The 16,871-nt window shown below is 40.8% G+C and overlaps 1 protein-coding gene across 5 annotated transcripts in view; it reads right to left on the bottom strand.

Annotated features, from left to right (window-relative positions):
• The window catches only part of LOC141099141 (C4b-binding protein alpha chain-like), a 243,872-nt gene that overhangs the window by 73,387 nt on the left and 153,614 nt on the right, over positions 1-16,871 (bottom strand). For all 5 annotated transcript variants that reach the window (XM_073587276.1, XM_073587279.1, XM_073587281.1 and 2 more), the window contains one exon: positions 11,041-11,217. In XM_073587276.1, coding sequence (XP_073443377.1) covers positions 11,041-11,217 — 177 coding nt within the window. The remainder of the gene's footprint in view (positions 1-11,040; positions 11,218-16,871) is intronic.

Here is a 16,871-nt window from a genome sequence, read left to right as displayed (position 1 = left end):
ACATACACAGTCAGGAAAATAGGCTGAGCAAACGATGGGGCCCGACTAACTAGAAAGGACTCCTCCTGCCGCCTCAAACTCTAAAATATTTCCCGGATCCGCGCATTCCTCAACCATGAAACCACAACAACACTAGTGCACGCCCTTATCTCCCGCCTTGACTACTGCAACCTCCTACTCTCTGGTCTCCCCTCCAGCACTCTGGCACCACTCCAGTCTATCCTACACTCCGCTGCCAGACTAATCCACCTGTCTCCCCGCTATTCCCCTGCCTCCCCCCTATGCGAGGCCCTTCACTGGCTTCCTATTGTCCAGAGGCTCCAGTTCAAAACCCTAACCATGACATACAAAACCATCCACAACCTGTATCCTCCATACATCTGAAACATGGTCTCCCGGTACCTACCCGCACGCAACCTTCGATCCTCTCAAGATCTCCTTCTCTACTCCCCCCTCATCTCTTCTTCCCACAACCGCATACAAGACTTCTCCCGTGCTTCCCCCATACTCTGGAACTCTCTGCCGCAACACATCAGACTCTCACCAACAACAGAAACCTTCAAGAAGAACCTGAAGACCCACCTGTTCCGACAAGCCTGCAATGATCCTCGCTCTACTGAACCACCGCACAACCAGCTCTACCCTCTCCTAGTGTATCCACACCCATCCCTGTAGACTGTGAGCCCTCGCGGGCAGGGTCCTCTCTCCTTCTGTACTTGTGTGTCCCTTGTTTTGCACATGTTTATTGTACGTGTCTATATTTCCCCTTTTCCCTGTAAAGCGCCATGGAATAAATGGCGCTATATAAATGTATAATAATAATGATAATAAATGGCATGCCAAAATGTTTAAGTGCAAGTATTTATGTAGGTGGTGTTCATGCTCCATACTGAATAAATCAAGATGTTCTGAAAATTTTATTTCTAGGTGTTCATAATTTGCATATCACTACCATGTCTATTGATTCTGTGATTTTCCTAATTCCCACAACTTTCCCTCTTGTTCAGAACTATGTTATGTTGTTCAAACACTCTAAGATTAAATAGGAGGCCGGTATAAGTGCTATTGAAGATTACCATTGGCGAGAGAGTAAGTTTTAAGGATGCATGCACCAGCTATCCCTTTGCAAACAATGATTGCAAGAACACTATTTCATAAGATATATAATCTCCCCGTTAAATAAAGGTCTATGTAATGTTCCAATGATGCTCTCAGGCCTAGGTGTATAACACACAGATAATGTAACTATAACCCCATTTATGTGCTACATGGAGCAGTTTGATATTTTTGAGGCACAGAAAATTTAATAGTAACGGAACCAGAAAAGAAGACTGAACCTAGTATTTGATGTATGGTGAGAAAATTAATATTAGCACACTGGGCAAAATCAATATTAAAAAATAATGGTTGTAGGTGTTTAAGAAGGCAGTGTACATAGAAAAGGGGGTCAATGAGTATGTTTGATAAGTCCTGCTACAAATATCTCTTGTGAAAACAGCCAAATAAATTAAAAAGGGTAGCTAAGGTGTATCTGATGAATCTGAAATTGGTAAAAATACACTATTAAACAAAAACTATTATTAATAATAATTTAATAATAGTTTTTTTAAATAATTAGCAGATGCCATGTAGCGTTTGGAGAGCCCCTGATGTGCCTAAACAGTGGAAACTCACCTCAAGAGACCACATTTTGGAAATTATCTACAGATGTAGTGACGACTGACTCCATGGGTGTTTTCCAGAAACACGCCCAGCTCATGCTTCTGCAGACACACCCCTGTAAATTAGGCGGGCCCTCATCGCTACAGAAATGCCAAACATGTGGGCGTTAAATGTTGTTTAGGCACACTAAGGCTCAGAAGGGAGGGGGGCATTTGGATTTGAGCGCAGAATTTGCTGAATTTCTTTTGGGGAGCGTGAAGCCATTTAGCTTTTCCAGAGCCTTTGTGCTACTAGTAAGGTGGAAGCCCCTTATATTTCCATTAACAGATGACGGATCTGAGTGTAGACTTGCTTTTTTTGTGGTTGAGTTAAAGCTTTTATTGGGAACATTTTACATAACATTAGGGATCACATTTTTCCGGCGCTCTACACTGAGCACTTTGGGGTTTCCATCTAAATCTCTGAGTGACGTGACAGATGAAACCCTCGAGGGATTCATTCACTATAATGAGGCAGCAGATTTACTCTGGAGTCTGTCTGGCCTCTGTTCACCGGTGTCCTTTTCAGAAGTGCACAAAACTGTGGTCGACTTTTTATAAAATCCTAAAAAGACGACACCGCCGGATCACAGGTCCCATGGCGCCCACAGTGCCTCCATCTGCCTCATTATAGGGAATCGTCCGCCGGGGGTTCTGTCTGAATCATGTATGTCAGAGATTTACACAGAAACCCCGATGTAAGAGCTCAGCACAGAGCGCAGGATAAATGTGCGCCGAGCCTTACTGCAATCTTTGGGAGGCAGAATGAAAAAAAATCAACAGCATGTGAAGAATTGGTTTTATTTATTTTTATGCCATTTCTTTTGCGATATAAGTGATTAGGTGACTTTTTTCTTCAGGTCGGTGCGATTACAGCAATACCAGATTTACATCAGATGTTTGGCTGCTGTCACACATTTAAAGACGCTTTTTTTGGCGATAACTGGTCTTTACATCACCATATTTTGAGAGCTATAATTTTTTCATATTTCGGTCGAAAGAGTCATGTTATGGCTTGTTTCTTTGCGGGACGAGTTGACATTTTAATTGGTACCATCCCCATCTTATTGCTTACCGGAGGTTGTGGCTGTGGTGAAGCGTGGTCCCAGGGTTACTGCTGGAGGAGGCAGGAGTGGGGTGATGCTGCAGGCCACAAGCTGGGATGAGGGGTGTTCGGATGTGCGGCGCGCTGCTGTGGGTGTTCCGTGCTGTGGGGGCTCTGCCGACATTTTGTGAAAGGCCAGAGCCCCCCCCCAGTTGCATGGTTTCCTTTGCGGTGGACTCTGGGAAAATGGCTGCCGGGGGTGGCGCATGCACAGATGGAGAGCTCGGCACCAAGATCTCGGCGCTGAAATCTCATCTCCCGAGATCTTGGTGCCGAGATCTCCATCTGCACATGCGCAACCCTCGGCAGCCATTTTCCCGGAGTCCACCGCATAAGAAACAATGCAACTGCAGGGGCTCTGGCCTTTCACAAAATATCAGCAGCACCGAACACCCGCAGCGGCACACCACACATCCGAACACCCCCTCATCCCAACCTGCGGCTTCAGCGACCCTGTTCCACTGTGGCCGGTAAGGTATATCCACATTATAAGACGCACCCCCATTTTCCGCCCAAATTTTGGGGGAAAAAGTGCATCTTATAATCTGAAAAATACAGTATCTTGCTTTTCACACTGAGACCACTATGACGCAGGAAGCTTACACATCTTGAAAGGCACTATCCATGCTGAGCATTATACAGGGTTTTTTGAACAACATGCTTCATCGTGACAAAGTCAATTTCATGAAAGGCCTTGCATATTTCAGAAAGACAATGCTAAAGTGCATATTAAATACATCACCTTAACATTACTTCACTGACGAAGAGTTCAAGTGATGAACTGGCCCACCTACACTCAATTCCTTTCAGCAACAGAAAATATTTGGTGCATTATGAAAAAATACAGGATCACCCAGGTTTGTTCAGCAGCTAGAATTCTATGTCAAACAAGAATGGGATAACATTTCTCTGCCAAAACTCCAACAATTGGTCTCTTCACTTCCCAAACTGTTGTAAATAAAGAGGGGTTACATTTTTAAATAAGTTAATATTCTAAAGTGAAAAAAGTGCGCCCGCCGAGATCTGCCAGCCGGCACCCGCAACAAAAGGAATTTTTTCCCATTGGTTCATTTTGATCAAAATAAAAAAAATAGTAAAAATCAACCCCCCACCTTATCACCCCCTTAGGTAAAAATATTAAAATAAAAAAATGTATTTATTTCCATTTTTACATTAGTGTTAGGGTTAGAGCTATAGTTAGGGTTGGGGCTAGGGTTATAGCTAGGGGTTATGGTTAGGGTTGCAGTGTTGTGGTTAGGGTTGGGTTTAGGGTCAAAGTGTTGGGGTTAGGGTTGCGGTGTTGGGGTAACGGCTGTGTTAGGGATGGAGTTAGAATTGGGGGGGTTTCCACTGTTTTGGTACATCAGGGGGTCTCCAAACGCGACATGGCGCCCACCCTTGATTCCAGCCAAGTTTGCGTTCAAAAAGTCAATCAGTGCTCCCTCCCTTCTGAGCCCTGCCATGCGCCCAAACAATGGCTTTCCCCCACAAATAGGTTATCGGCGTACTCAGGAGAAATTGCACAACAAATTTTGTGGTCCACTTTCTCTTGATAGCCTTGTGAAAATAAAGTTTGGTTCTAAATTAAATTTTTTGCTAAAAAAAGTAAAAATGTTTATTTTTTCCTTTCACATTTAGTTTTCGTGAAGCACCTGAAGGGTTAATAAACTTCTTGAATGTAGTTTTGCACACTTTGAGGGGTGCAGTTTTTAGAATGGTGTCACTTTTGGGAATTTTCTGCCATATTGACCCCCCTTTCTCACTTCAAATGTGAGGTGGTCCCTAAAAAAAATGGTTTTGTAAAATTTGTTGGAAAAATGAGAAGTCGCTGGTCAACTTTTAACCCTTATAACGTCCTAACAAAAAAAATTATGTCTCCAAAACAGTGCTGATATAAAGCAGACATGTGGGAAATGTTATTTATGATCTATTTTGAGTGATATGACTCGGATTTAAAATTAAAATAATTAAAATTTTGAAAATTGCAAAATTTCCGTTTTTTTCATTAATAAACACAAGTCATATCGAAGAAGTTTTACCACTAACATGAAATACAATATGTCACGAAAAAACATTCTCAGAATCAGTGTGATCCGCTGAAGCGTTCCAGAGCTATAACCGCATAAAGTGACAGTGGTCAGAATTGGCTTGGTCATTAAGTACCAAATTGGAACTGAGAGGTTAAAAGTCAAACTTGTTTTTCTGAGTTTGCTGATTAGGGAAGTTATTTGAAAATGTTGAAAAGTGTTCAGTATGTGTGTCTTTGTGCCCACTGACTAGGAGAATTTCCCAACCAGTAGCTCTCAGGCTTTCTGCATGTAGGTCCTTATTGATCAAACACTAGACCACATCTTCAATACGACTTGCCATATTTGAAAATGACTTTATTCTTTAACCCCTTTTTGCCATCTGACATACTATATTGTCCATATGACCCGGCACAATTTGACCATAGACGGTATAGTACGCCATAGCGATTGGCCGCACACACGGGCGGTGTGCGGCCGATCGCGGCCAGGTATCAGCTGATTCTAAGAGCTGACACCCGGCATTAAGTGCCAGGAGCGGTCACAGACCGCTCCCAGCACTTTACCTGTGGAATACTGCGATCGAACATGATCGCAGCATTCCGGGAGCAGGCAGAGGGCTGACAGCCCCTCTGCCTTTGGATCAGAGACCCTGTGGTGACACGCAGGGTCCCGATCGCTGCCATGGTAACCCGATGTTATCATGACGATATCCGGGTTACCAGCGCGGAGAAACTTCCCATTCATGCGCAGTGCATGTCAGGAAGTCTCTCAGGTCAGTGTGCAGTAAGTGCAGCGCTGACCGCTTCTATAGCCTGCAGCTACTGCTTCATCTGCATGCTATAGAAGCGATCAGTCTGCAAAAAATGATTGTCTCATAGAGAGACAAAGTGTAAAAATTAAAATAAAGTAAAAAAAATTAAATTGTCAAAATATCTTAAAAAAAAAAAAAATCAATATTTATTCTACCACTAAATAAATGTTTGAATGAAAAAAAAAATCTAAACAATGAAAGTACACATATTTGGTATCGCTGCGTCCGTAACGATCTGACCTATAAAACTGTCCTGCTAGTTATCCCCTTTAGTGAACACCATAAAAAGGCAAAAAACAATGCTTCATCATCATCATACCGTCGAACAAAAAGTGGAATAACAAGCAATCAAAAAGACGGATATAAATAAACATGGTACCGCTGAAAACCTCATCTTGTTCCGCAAAAAACAAGCCGCCATACAGTGTCATCAGCGAAAAAATAAAGTTATAGGATATAAATGAGGAATCGCTGTAATCGTACTAACCCGAAGAATAAAACTGCTTTATCAATTTTGCCACACACAGAACGGTATAAATGCCCCCCCACCCCCAAAGAAATTCATGAATTGCTGGTTTTTGCTCATTCTGTCTCCCAAAAATCAGAATAGAAAGTGATCAAAAACTGTCATGTGCCCGAAAATTACACAAATAAAAACGTCAACTCGTCCTGCCAAAAACAAGACCTCACATGACTCTGTGGGCCAAAATATGGAAAAATTATAGCTCTCAAAACTATTTTTGCAATGAAAAGCGTCTTTTAGCGTGTGACAGCTGCCAAACATAAAAACCCGCTGTAAGGCATCTTTCACACGTCCTAATATCTCCTCACACATCAGAGGAGAAAGAAATAGGGTCCCCCCGATCACCCCCCCCTTCCGGTACCGCTGTTTTCTTCTTCCGGGTGAAAATGGCGGGCGCATGCGCAACAATACATATTTTCCTATTGTTTCAATTTGATCACTGTAGTACACTATAGGAACGAAAAAGCGCAAATAGGGTCTTATCCGGGTTAATATTAAAAAATATAAAAGAAATTCACTCACCTATTACAGGAGAGATCAGGCATGTACGATTAGTAGTTAGTTGCTACACGTCCAAAGGTCAAACAAGTGACCGCTGATATAACAATTCTTATGGAACTAATTTATGGACTTCCATGCGCTGCTTGGCAAAATACAAGATTCCAATTAAGGTGGAAGATTAATCATTTATTACCAACGCGTTTCGAAGTAAGAACTCTTACTTCGAAATGCGTTGGGAATAAATGATTAATCTTCCACCTTAATTGGAATCCTGTATTTTGTCAAGCAGCGCATGGAAGTCCATAAATTAGCTCCATAAGAATTTGATCACTGTGAAAGACCCTATCACAGTGATCAAAATAAAAAAAATAGTAAGCCAAACCTCCCTTTATCACCCCCTTAGGAAAAAAATAATAAAATAGAAAAAATGTATTTATTTCCATTTTCCCATTAGGGTTAAAGTTGGGCTAAAGTTAGGTTTAGGGTTGGGGCTAAAGTTAGGGTTAGTGTTGGGGATAGAGTTGGAGTTAATGGTTTGGATTACGGCTAGGGTTGGGATTAGGGGTATGTTAGGCTTAGGTTTGTGGTTAGGGTTGGGATTAGGGTTGGAGTTAGAAATGGGGGATATCCAATGTTTAGGCACATCAGGGGCTCTCGTAACGCGACATGGCGTCCAATCTCAATTCCAGCCAATTTTGCATTGAAAAGTCAAACGGCGCTCCTTCCCTTCCGAGCACTGCCATGCGCCCAAACAGTGGTTTATCTGCATATATGGGGAATCAGCGTACTCAGGACAAATTGCACAACAACTTTTGGGGGTCCAATTTCTCCTGTTACCCTTGGTAAAATAAAAAAAAATTGGACTTGAAGTAAAATTTTTTGTGAAAGAAGTTATAATGTTCAATTTTTTTTAAAAAACATTCAAAAAATTTCTGTGAAGCACGCAAAGCGTTAATAAACTTCTTGAATGTGGTTTTGATCACCTTCAGGGGTGCAGTTTTTAAAATGGTGTCACTTTTGGGTATTTTCTATCATATAGACCCCTCAAAGTGGCTTCAAATGTGATGTGGCCCCCTCCTAAAAAAATGGTGTTGTAAAAATGAAAAATCGCTGTTTAACTTTTAACCCTTATAACTTCCTAACAGAAAAAAATTTTGGTTCCAAAATTGTGCTGATGTAAAATAAACATGTGGGAAATATTACTTCTTAAGTATTTTATGTGACATACAGCTCTGGCAAAAATAAAGAGAACACCACATCAAAACCCTGTCATGGGCAGCCCATTCTCCAGACCTGAACCCCATTGAAAACCTCTGGAATGTACGGTAATAAAAAGGATGATGGATAATACTAACACAACTAAATGCACGGTGCACTACAATGAATCAAAAATTATGACACAATAAGAGTCAGGGTGCTACATAATGCTCGGAAAGGACAATGTATGTAAAGGAGGAGGAAAGCCACTTGCATATAAACTGTGCACACCTGCAATAAAATATCAAAACGCTACTTTATTGTCACAAGAGCACAAAAACAATTAAGGTATGTGCACACGTTGCGGATTTGCTGCAAATCCGCAACTGATTTACAGTACAATGTTATTCAATGGGGAAAAAAATTTGCTGTGCACATGCTGCAGAAAAACCGCGCGGAAACGCAGCAGCGTTTTTTCCCCGCAGCATGTCAATTCTTTGTGCGGATTCATGAAGATGGCAAAAATAACCAAACAAATCAACAACCAAATTCTAACAAAGGTAAAATTAGGTCAGTAATATAAGAGCAGTAGGAGGAGAATGGTGTGCACTCAAGTCATAAAAGGCAAGGTGCCGGTGGAACAGGCTATCGAGCCCCAAGAAATCAACTAATGAAAATCACCGCACACTCTAATAGAGAATTTTTGCAAGAAAAAGAAACAAGTTTAAGCAAAGTTCAACAATTAGCCATGATGAATGCCATGAAAATTTTTTTTTTCAAACCGAAAACCCAACGTTTCGACCCTCCCGGGTCTTAATCATGGGGTTACTTGGTTCCAGGAGAGTATATAGAAGGTAAGAATAGAGACCCTTTGATGTATTTCCAGGCACTTATGGCAAAAGGCTGGTCTCCAGGATTTGTAGCCGTCTTTACAGTGAAAAGCCTTTTATTGAGAAAGTAGTAGCCAGTCCTTGGTGCTGTCATGCCAGTATTGGCCCTTAATGAAGTTGTGAATGTATGCGGCGCTCCCGCGCCCTGCTGGTAGTGCTGGCAATATAAAGGCACCGTTACACTAAGCGATGCACCAGCGATCCCGACAACGATATGGATCGCTGGTGCATCGCTAAGTGGTCGCTAGTGAGCTGCCACACAGGCAGATCTCACCAGCGACATAGCAGCGGTCGGGGGTCGCTACTTACCTGACAGACGCGACGATCCTGACGTCCTCCCACCCGCGTCCACGCGTCGCTCGTCGGCGCCACAGGAAGAGCCCGACGAGAAATGATCCAGGACCTTCTCGCGCGATCAGCAATAATCAGCGGGGGAACCGGTCGGAGGTATGTATCAGACATAGCGATATCGCTGCTGCGTCACAAAACCAGTGACGTTTCAGCGATATTGCTAGCGATCTCGCTGTGTGTAACGGGGGCTTTAGTGCGACTGACACCTAATGTAAACCTGGTTGGAAAAACCCCAAGATAAGAGATAAATGGGTGTCCCCATAAATATCTCAAAGGCCGAGCTGAAAATACAATATGGTGGAGGAGGATGAATGAGACAAACAATCCCCCACTGACCCTGCTATATATAATAGAAATATTAGAAGGGTGAACTTGTTTTCTTTTCATTATTTGAGGTCTGAAAGCACTTTTTCTTTTTTTTCTTTTTTAATTTTGACCATTTCTCTTTTTCATAAAAAAAAAATACAAAATTTAGTGCTTGGAAATTCGGAGACATGTTGTCAGTAGTTTATAGAATAAAAGAGAAATTTACATTTTATTCAAAAATATACAAAAAAGAGAAAAATCAAACAAATATTGGTCTCTTAATTTTTGCCAGAGCTGTATCTCTGTGATTTAAGGGCATGAAAATTCAGAGTAGGAAAAATGCAAAAAAAAAATTTTTCACAAATAAACACAAGTCATATCAAAGAAATTTTAACACTATCATGAAGTACAATATGTCACGAGAAAATGTCAGAATCACCGGGATCCATGGAAGCGTTCCAGAGTTATTACCTCATGAATGGACAGTGGTCAGAATTGTAAAAATTGGCTTGGTCATTAACATGCAAACCACCCTTGGGGGTAAAGGGGCTAAAACTGTTAGTAACCTTTTATATAGGCGACAATATGATGTCTGCTTTACAAGAAATATGTAACCAGATTTTTGCTATGTAATCTGAGAATAACATGCCGTAAGGGCTGGGACCCCGATTCCAGTGATGTACCACTGGCTGATCTGAATGTTGTGATTTTGATACAATCCTCGATTCCAGTGATGTACCACTGGCTGATCTGAATGTTGTCATTTTGATACAATCCTCGTTTTCTATGCTGTAGATCTACCAGTGCTAGAATGCTGACCCCTGTATAACCACATCACTGATTGTACAATGTACACAGAAAGCTGCTAATCAGTGGTGGGTGTAGAGATACACAGAGCAGTTGACTAGAATAATAATAATCTTTATTTTTATATAGCGCTAACATATTCCGCAGCGCTTTACAGTTTGCACACATTATCATCACTGTCCCCGATGGGGCTCACAATGTAAATTCCCTATCAGTATGTCTTTGGAATGTGGGAGGAAACCGGAGTACCCGGAGGAAACCCACACAAACATGGGGAGAACAAACAAACTCCTTGCAGATGTTGTCCTTGGTGGGATTTGAACCCAGGACCCCAGCGCTGCAAGGCTGCAGTGCTATCCACTGAGCCACCGTGCTGCCCTAGAATTCACAAGACAACTAGTACTACAGTGATAATTTCCTGCTGATAAAACACTGCTTAAGGCTAATTTCACATTTGCGTTTGGTGGCACAGCGGACGCTTGCCGTGAAGCTCCGTCCCCTGCTGCGCCTCCTCCGGTCAGCTCCACCTATGGGCGCAGGCCGCTGCATGCGTCCGCAGCGCCTCCAAACACAAATGTGAAACCAGCCTAAAACACCAATACACACATCCAGTAAGTGACATCACTGGAATCAAGCTCTCTTCCCCTATATCATGACGTTCTTAGATTGCATAGAAAACACCTGCTGACGGATTCTCTTTAAGACATCCAATATACTATTTATACCTAATGCAAAAATAAAATTCAAACCTCAAATTAAACTGACTAATGATTGCTGTATAACCAAGTGTTCTAATTCTTCAAGCAAAAATGAACTTACCTTTGCATTTTGGAAGAAACGGATACCATTGACCCAGACTATTGCATGTGGATATGTTTGAGCCATGTATAACAAAGTTTTTCTTGCAGGCAAACTCCACAGAATCACCATGTACATGCACATTTTTCTCGCCTGATAGCAGCCTTGAATTGTCAACGTTTGGACTATGGCATTTCACTACAATAAAAAAAAAAAATCCTTCTATAAATTTTAGGTCTTAAACAATAAATTTTAAGTCTGATCCCAAAAGATTTTAAAAAACGGTTGATATAAAGTAAAACATCACATAGGACTTGAATTACACTGGCACAGGAAAAAGAAAAACAGAAAACAGTCTGTTAACAGGAGAATGTGGTGCAGTATAAGGCTGTGTGCACACGCTGCGGATTTTGCTGCGGTTCCGCAGCGGTTTTGGCCGCAGCGGACCCGTAGCAGTTTTTGCTGCGGTGTACAGTACCATGATTCCCTATGGGAATCAAAAACCGCAATGCAGACGGTGCGGAATTTTCCACGCGGATTATCTGCGGTTTTCAATCCGCAGAAAGAACTGACATGTCAATTCTTTCTGCGGATTCTGCTGCGGTTTGCCATCTCCTCCATTGTGGAGATGAAAAACCGCAGGGCAAAACCGCAGAGCAATCCGCAGGTAAAACCGCAGGTATTTTGACCTGCGGATTTTACAAAATCCACGCGGATGAATCCGCACCCAATCCGCACCCAATCCGCAGCGTGTGCACACAGCCTAAAAGAACAGAATTCTAAAATGCATAAAAGTTCTTCAGAAACCTACCCGAAGCTTTGTTAAATTATAACTTGCTATCTAGTCAAGAGCATGTGTCAATACACAAAATACCATGATACCACCAGTACAGCACGACAGCTGTGACCACTGATCGACTGCAATGGTCGCATCGCATGTAAACAAAGACCTACAGGATCAACAGAGCATTATTGCAAGATAGCTAGGAATTGGAAGATACCCTTTCTTTTTTGTTTTGGAACACTGATAGCCATTTGTAAACGTTTAAAAATGTTGGACAACTACTTTGACCTTTGTTAGTGTGCCAAGAGCATCCATTTGCAGAGAGGGTTCCGGCTAAATTGTTCGGAAGGAAAATGTATAATCTCCAAATGAGCACGTCTCCAAACCCGAAGATACAGAAGCATCTTCCTTTTAATAATCAAATATCCAAAATGGCAAGTCTAACATTCTAGGTACTATGTAAATGGATTTCCAGTTTTCAATGCACAATTTCACATACAATATCAGCATTCCTCTATTTATGTTCCCTAACTCTTGCCAGAATGTTAACTCTACCTCCAAGTGTAATAAAAACGTATTCAAAAAGTCATATACCCTCCAAAATAAGAGCAACGAAAAATTTATATCATCATGAAAAAAAAAAATAATCCCTTATATAGCGCCAATGCTGGAAAATACTTACCGGTAATTTAGGACTCAAAATAAGGTGATGCAAATACACATGATTTTTTTTTCAAAAATAATATACCGTATATTGAATCAAAGAAATAAAACATTAAAAAAAACTATATAAATGTAGAGGTGTCATAATTATGATGGCCCACAACCACTGTGTAGCAAATAAAAAACATAACATTTTAATTGTTATGTATTAACTTGTAATTCTGAACAAAACAAGCCCTCACACAGATTAAAAAAAAATACAGCTCATGTGACAATGAAAAAAAAGGTCAAATTAGGTATGGTCCTTAATCCATTCATGACCACATAATGTAAACTTGCATCATATGGTTGCTGTGCGGGTATATAGTGGGATCAAGCCCAGCAGATCATTTCACGTCAAACTCAGCAGATGCTGTCACTTCATTGCAGAGATACTCACTTTTGCTTGCTTTAGAGCACAATATGTGAAATCTCTGCTTGAAGTTAAACTGGTCGATACTTCAGTCTTCTCTGGGGGTGTGCGCGTTTTCACTCTTCCCTTCTCAAAGTTGCCAATCACATCTTGGCAGGTGATCATGCAAATTAGCAGTCTCAGATGCCAATGAGCTGCAATTGGCATTGTCTGGAATGAGTGAAAACGCACGCCCCCAGAGAAGACTCTGAAGAAGTGTCCAGTTTAACTACAAGAAGACATTTCAGATAGTGAACTCCAGAAGAAACAAATGTGAACATCTCTGCAATGGAAAGACGTTCCACAAACCGGAAAACAGAGCTCAAGGATCCTTTCAAAGTATTTAACTAGTTTTTTTTTAGTAACAAGCCCTCTAATGATAAGATTCTGATATTTTTGAAGCCAAAATAAGCACTGAAGACAGTGAATGGACACTCTATATGTAAATGTGAACACAGCTTAGCGCCTCTTTCAAGTGTATCTATTTTTACCATTTGTGTTTATATTATGTTTCTGCATATATCAGAAGTATGTGTAAACACCGAAAAACTTTGCCAAGCACCAATTACACTCCCCTACACATTTTTGAATGTTGCCAGATTCAGTTATGAAATTAGCAATAGGTAGGACCAAGGGAAGCACCACTGCCAAACTACAATGGCATAGGTCAGTGCACAATCAGTAATAGTAAATAGATAAGTTCAAGAAGTAAAGTGCATAGTGTGCATCAGCCGGTAGAGCCCATCCTACAAACAGCATTTCTGCTTACCCACCATATATCTGGACTACTGTCGCCCTCCTCACCGCCCCTACATGATGTTTGTAGGATGGGCTCTACCGGCTGATGCACACTATGCACTTTACTTCTTGAACTTCTCTATTTATGATTACTGATTGTGCACTGACCTATGCCATTGTAATTTGGCAGTGGTGCTTCCCTTGGTCCTACTGTTTGACTTTTGTCTGTTTTCCCTCCTCACCCACTTTCATGTCTCCTCCATCTGTTTTCATTTAATATGATATATATCTTGTATTTTAATTCTGTGTTATTTTTTATATAAATTTTGCTTAGTTTACAATTTTTAGTGGTTCATGGCTTACACCATTGTTCTAGTTTTGCCATCATTTAGGGAGTACCCCGCTTGCATTATATTCTCTCTATACATTGGGAGAGAGATACTTTAACATGCTCTCAGCCCCACTACAGAAATTGTGCTGATTATTGTTTTAGTTTAAATATAATTAATGCATAAAAGTTTCAGTACTTTGAAACATTATTATTTTTGCAAATATAAAGATACAGAATATTTTGTTATGACAATTTTCTGATATTAATTTAGCAGAAACTTAGCAACACAACAATTCAAATAACTAAAACATGTCTAAACACTATTGTGAATTATAAACCTATAAACCGTTGCAGAAAATGCACTACAAAATTTGGTAATCATTCAATGACAACTCTTTTTTTGTTGGTATCTTGTACTCCTGCATCGGATCATCTCTTACAATTATCCAACAGGAATCTGCAGGAATTGAGTCATTTCATTTTCCTTCATCTCTTCTCCATAGCTGCAATATCTTGGTGAAATCTCTCACCGTGCTCGTCGCTCACTGCTCCACAGTTTGTTGGAAAGACGTCTATATGCGAAATGAATCATTAAGGACATGTTACAGACAAGAGCCTTAGGTTTTGAGATTTTCCACCAACTCTTCATAGTTATCAGCTATCTTGAGTTTTTCAAACCATTAGTTACCGCAATTGCGAGTGCTATCCATGCAACCTTTTCCTTGGCCTGCAACAAACAGAGAAACTCCTCATCTTGAAGAAGCTTAGGAGTCTGAGGTCCAATAAAGACTCCATTCTTTATATTTGCTTCACTTAGCCTTAGAAATTTAGAAATTAGATACTTAAATGCTTTTGCATTTTTTTACATTGCCTTTACAAAGTTCTTCATTAGGTTCCACTGGATATGCAATGGTGGTAACAAAATCTTATGTGGGTCAACAAGTGCTAGGTGCAGCACATTTTGACTCCCTGGCTGAAGTGAATGTCGGAGAGGCCAGTCTCTTATTGTGGTGCTATTCTCTTGCATGACTATCCCACTCACACAGAAAGCAGCAGTACTTTGTGTTTCCACCTTGGAGACTAAATAAGAGTACAATGTCCTTTAAGTCTACACAGAGGGGCCACAAATGTTGGTCATAGTTCAAGCACATCAACATCTTTTTTATGTTGTTATAGGTTTCTTTCAAGTGGACGGCATAACAAACAGGAATTGAAGGTAGTGTTTTGCCATTATGCAGCAAGATGGCTTTTAGGCTTGTTTTTAGACGAATCCAGGAAGAGCCTCCACACCTCTTGATAACGGCTTCTCTTCAGAGCTTCCATTAAACTGTTGATGTTGTTACATGTCACAACATCGCCCTCCATGAAGAAGTATTGGACAATATTTTTATCACAGTTGCGGAACAAAGAAATCCGAACATCGCCCACTAGGAGATTCCACTGCTCTAGCCTGGAACCTAAGAGCTCAGCCTTACTCTTGGGCAAATCCACATCTCTAACAAAATTATTCAGTTCACTTTGTGTGGTTCAGTTGAGGTTGCTGACAGAAAGGCTAGGTGGTGAGAGGAAGATGCTTCATGACACCAAGCGTCGTCTTCTTCACTTGACTCAAATGAAAATGTTTTAGGTGTTTTTTGGACCAGCAGTTCTTCTGTATGTGGTACTGGGCCGTATTGCAGATGGAATGTTTGGATACTGCAAAGTCCACTTCTTCCTTGAAATTTCTTTCCTAATCGGGTACAGGAAAGATGTATATCTTTGTACCGTGTTAGCCAGTAGATAGAAAAATATTCAGGATTGAGAGTCCTCAGTAGTTGATACCTTTTAATGGCTAACTGAAAAGATGGTAATACATTGCAAGCTTTCGAGACTACTCAGGTCTCTTCATCAGGCTAGACTAATACAAAATCTGAACTCACATATTTATGCACAATACAGCCTAGAAAAAATGCAATAGATAAGACAAGTGACGTGAAGCAGAACTATCAATATGGGAGAGGGAGAAACATAAATATAAACATTGGACCAGTTCATAGATAAGGAGTCTGGATGTTTTATGGTCCTCTGATTGGGGTCTAGTTCTGTGTTGCCCCGCAAGGTTTTAAAAGGAAATTCCTTAATTGATGTAAAAAGACATAAATCCATGCGACACATTCATTCCAGCACTGAGAGTGTCAAAGTTCGTCATAAATTTGTACTCCCAAACTCGTCTCTCTCTCTGAGATGTGAAGTTACCTTTCAATACCAGTAATTTCATATCCATGCTGCTGTGATCAGGGATACAGAAATGTTTTGCCACAGGTAGATCCATTCTTTTTTCTCTTATTGTGTGACGATGAGCATTCATCCTTGTTCTAAGCTTTTGCCCTGTCTCCCCCACATACAGACCCCCAGTTGGACATTTAGTACAAATGTGGTGTACTTAATTATTTGTACTAAATGTCCAACTGGGGGTCTGTATGTGGGGGAGACAGGGCAAAAGCTTAGAACAAGGATGAATGCTCATCGTCACACAATAAGAGAAAAAAGAATGGATCTACCTGTGGCAAAACATTTCTGTATCCCTGATCACAGCAGCATGGATATGAAATTACTGGTATTGAAAGGTAACTTCACATCTCAGAGAGAGAGACGAGTTTGGGAGTACAAATTTATGACGAACTTTGACACTCTCAGTGCTGGAATGAATGTGTCGCATGGATTTATGTCTTTTTACATTAATTAAGGAATTTCCTTTTAAAACCTTGCGGGGCAACACAGAACTAGACCCCAATCAGAGGACCATAAAACATCCAGACTCCTTATCTATGAACTGGTCCAATGCTTATATTTATGTTTCTCCCTCTCCCATATTGATAGTTCTGCTTCACGTCACTTGTCTTATC

The sequence above is a fragment of the Dendrobates tinctorius genome, unplaced genomic scaffold (genome assembly GCF_039654945.1).
Source record: "Dendrobates tinctorius isolate UK_male_01 unplaced genomic scaffold, ASM3965494v1 ptg000098l, whole genome shotgun sequence".
Lineage (NCBI taxonomy): Eukaryota > Metazoa > Chordata > Amphibia > Anura > Dendrobatidae > Dendrobates > Dendrobates tinctorius.
Note: the sequence above shows the minus strand (reverse complement) of the source record. Positions and strands in the feature narration are given on the sequence as shown.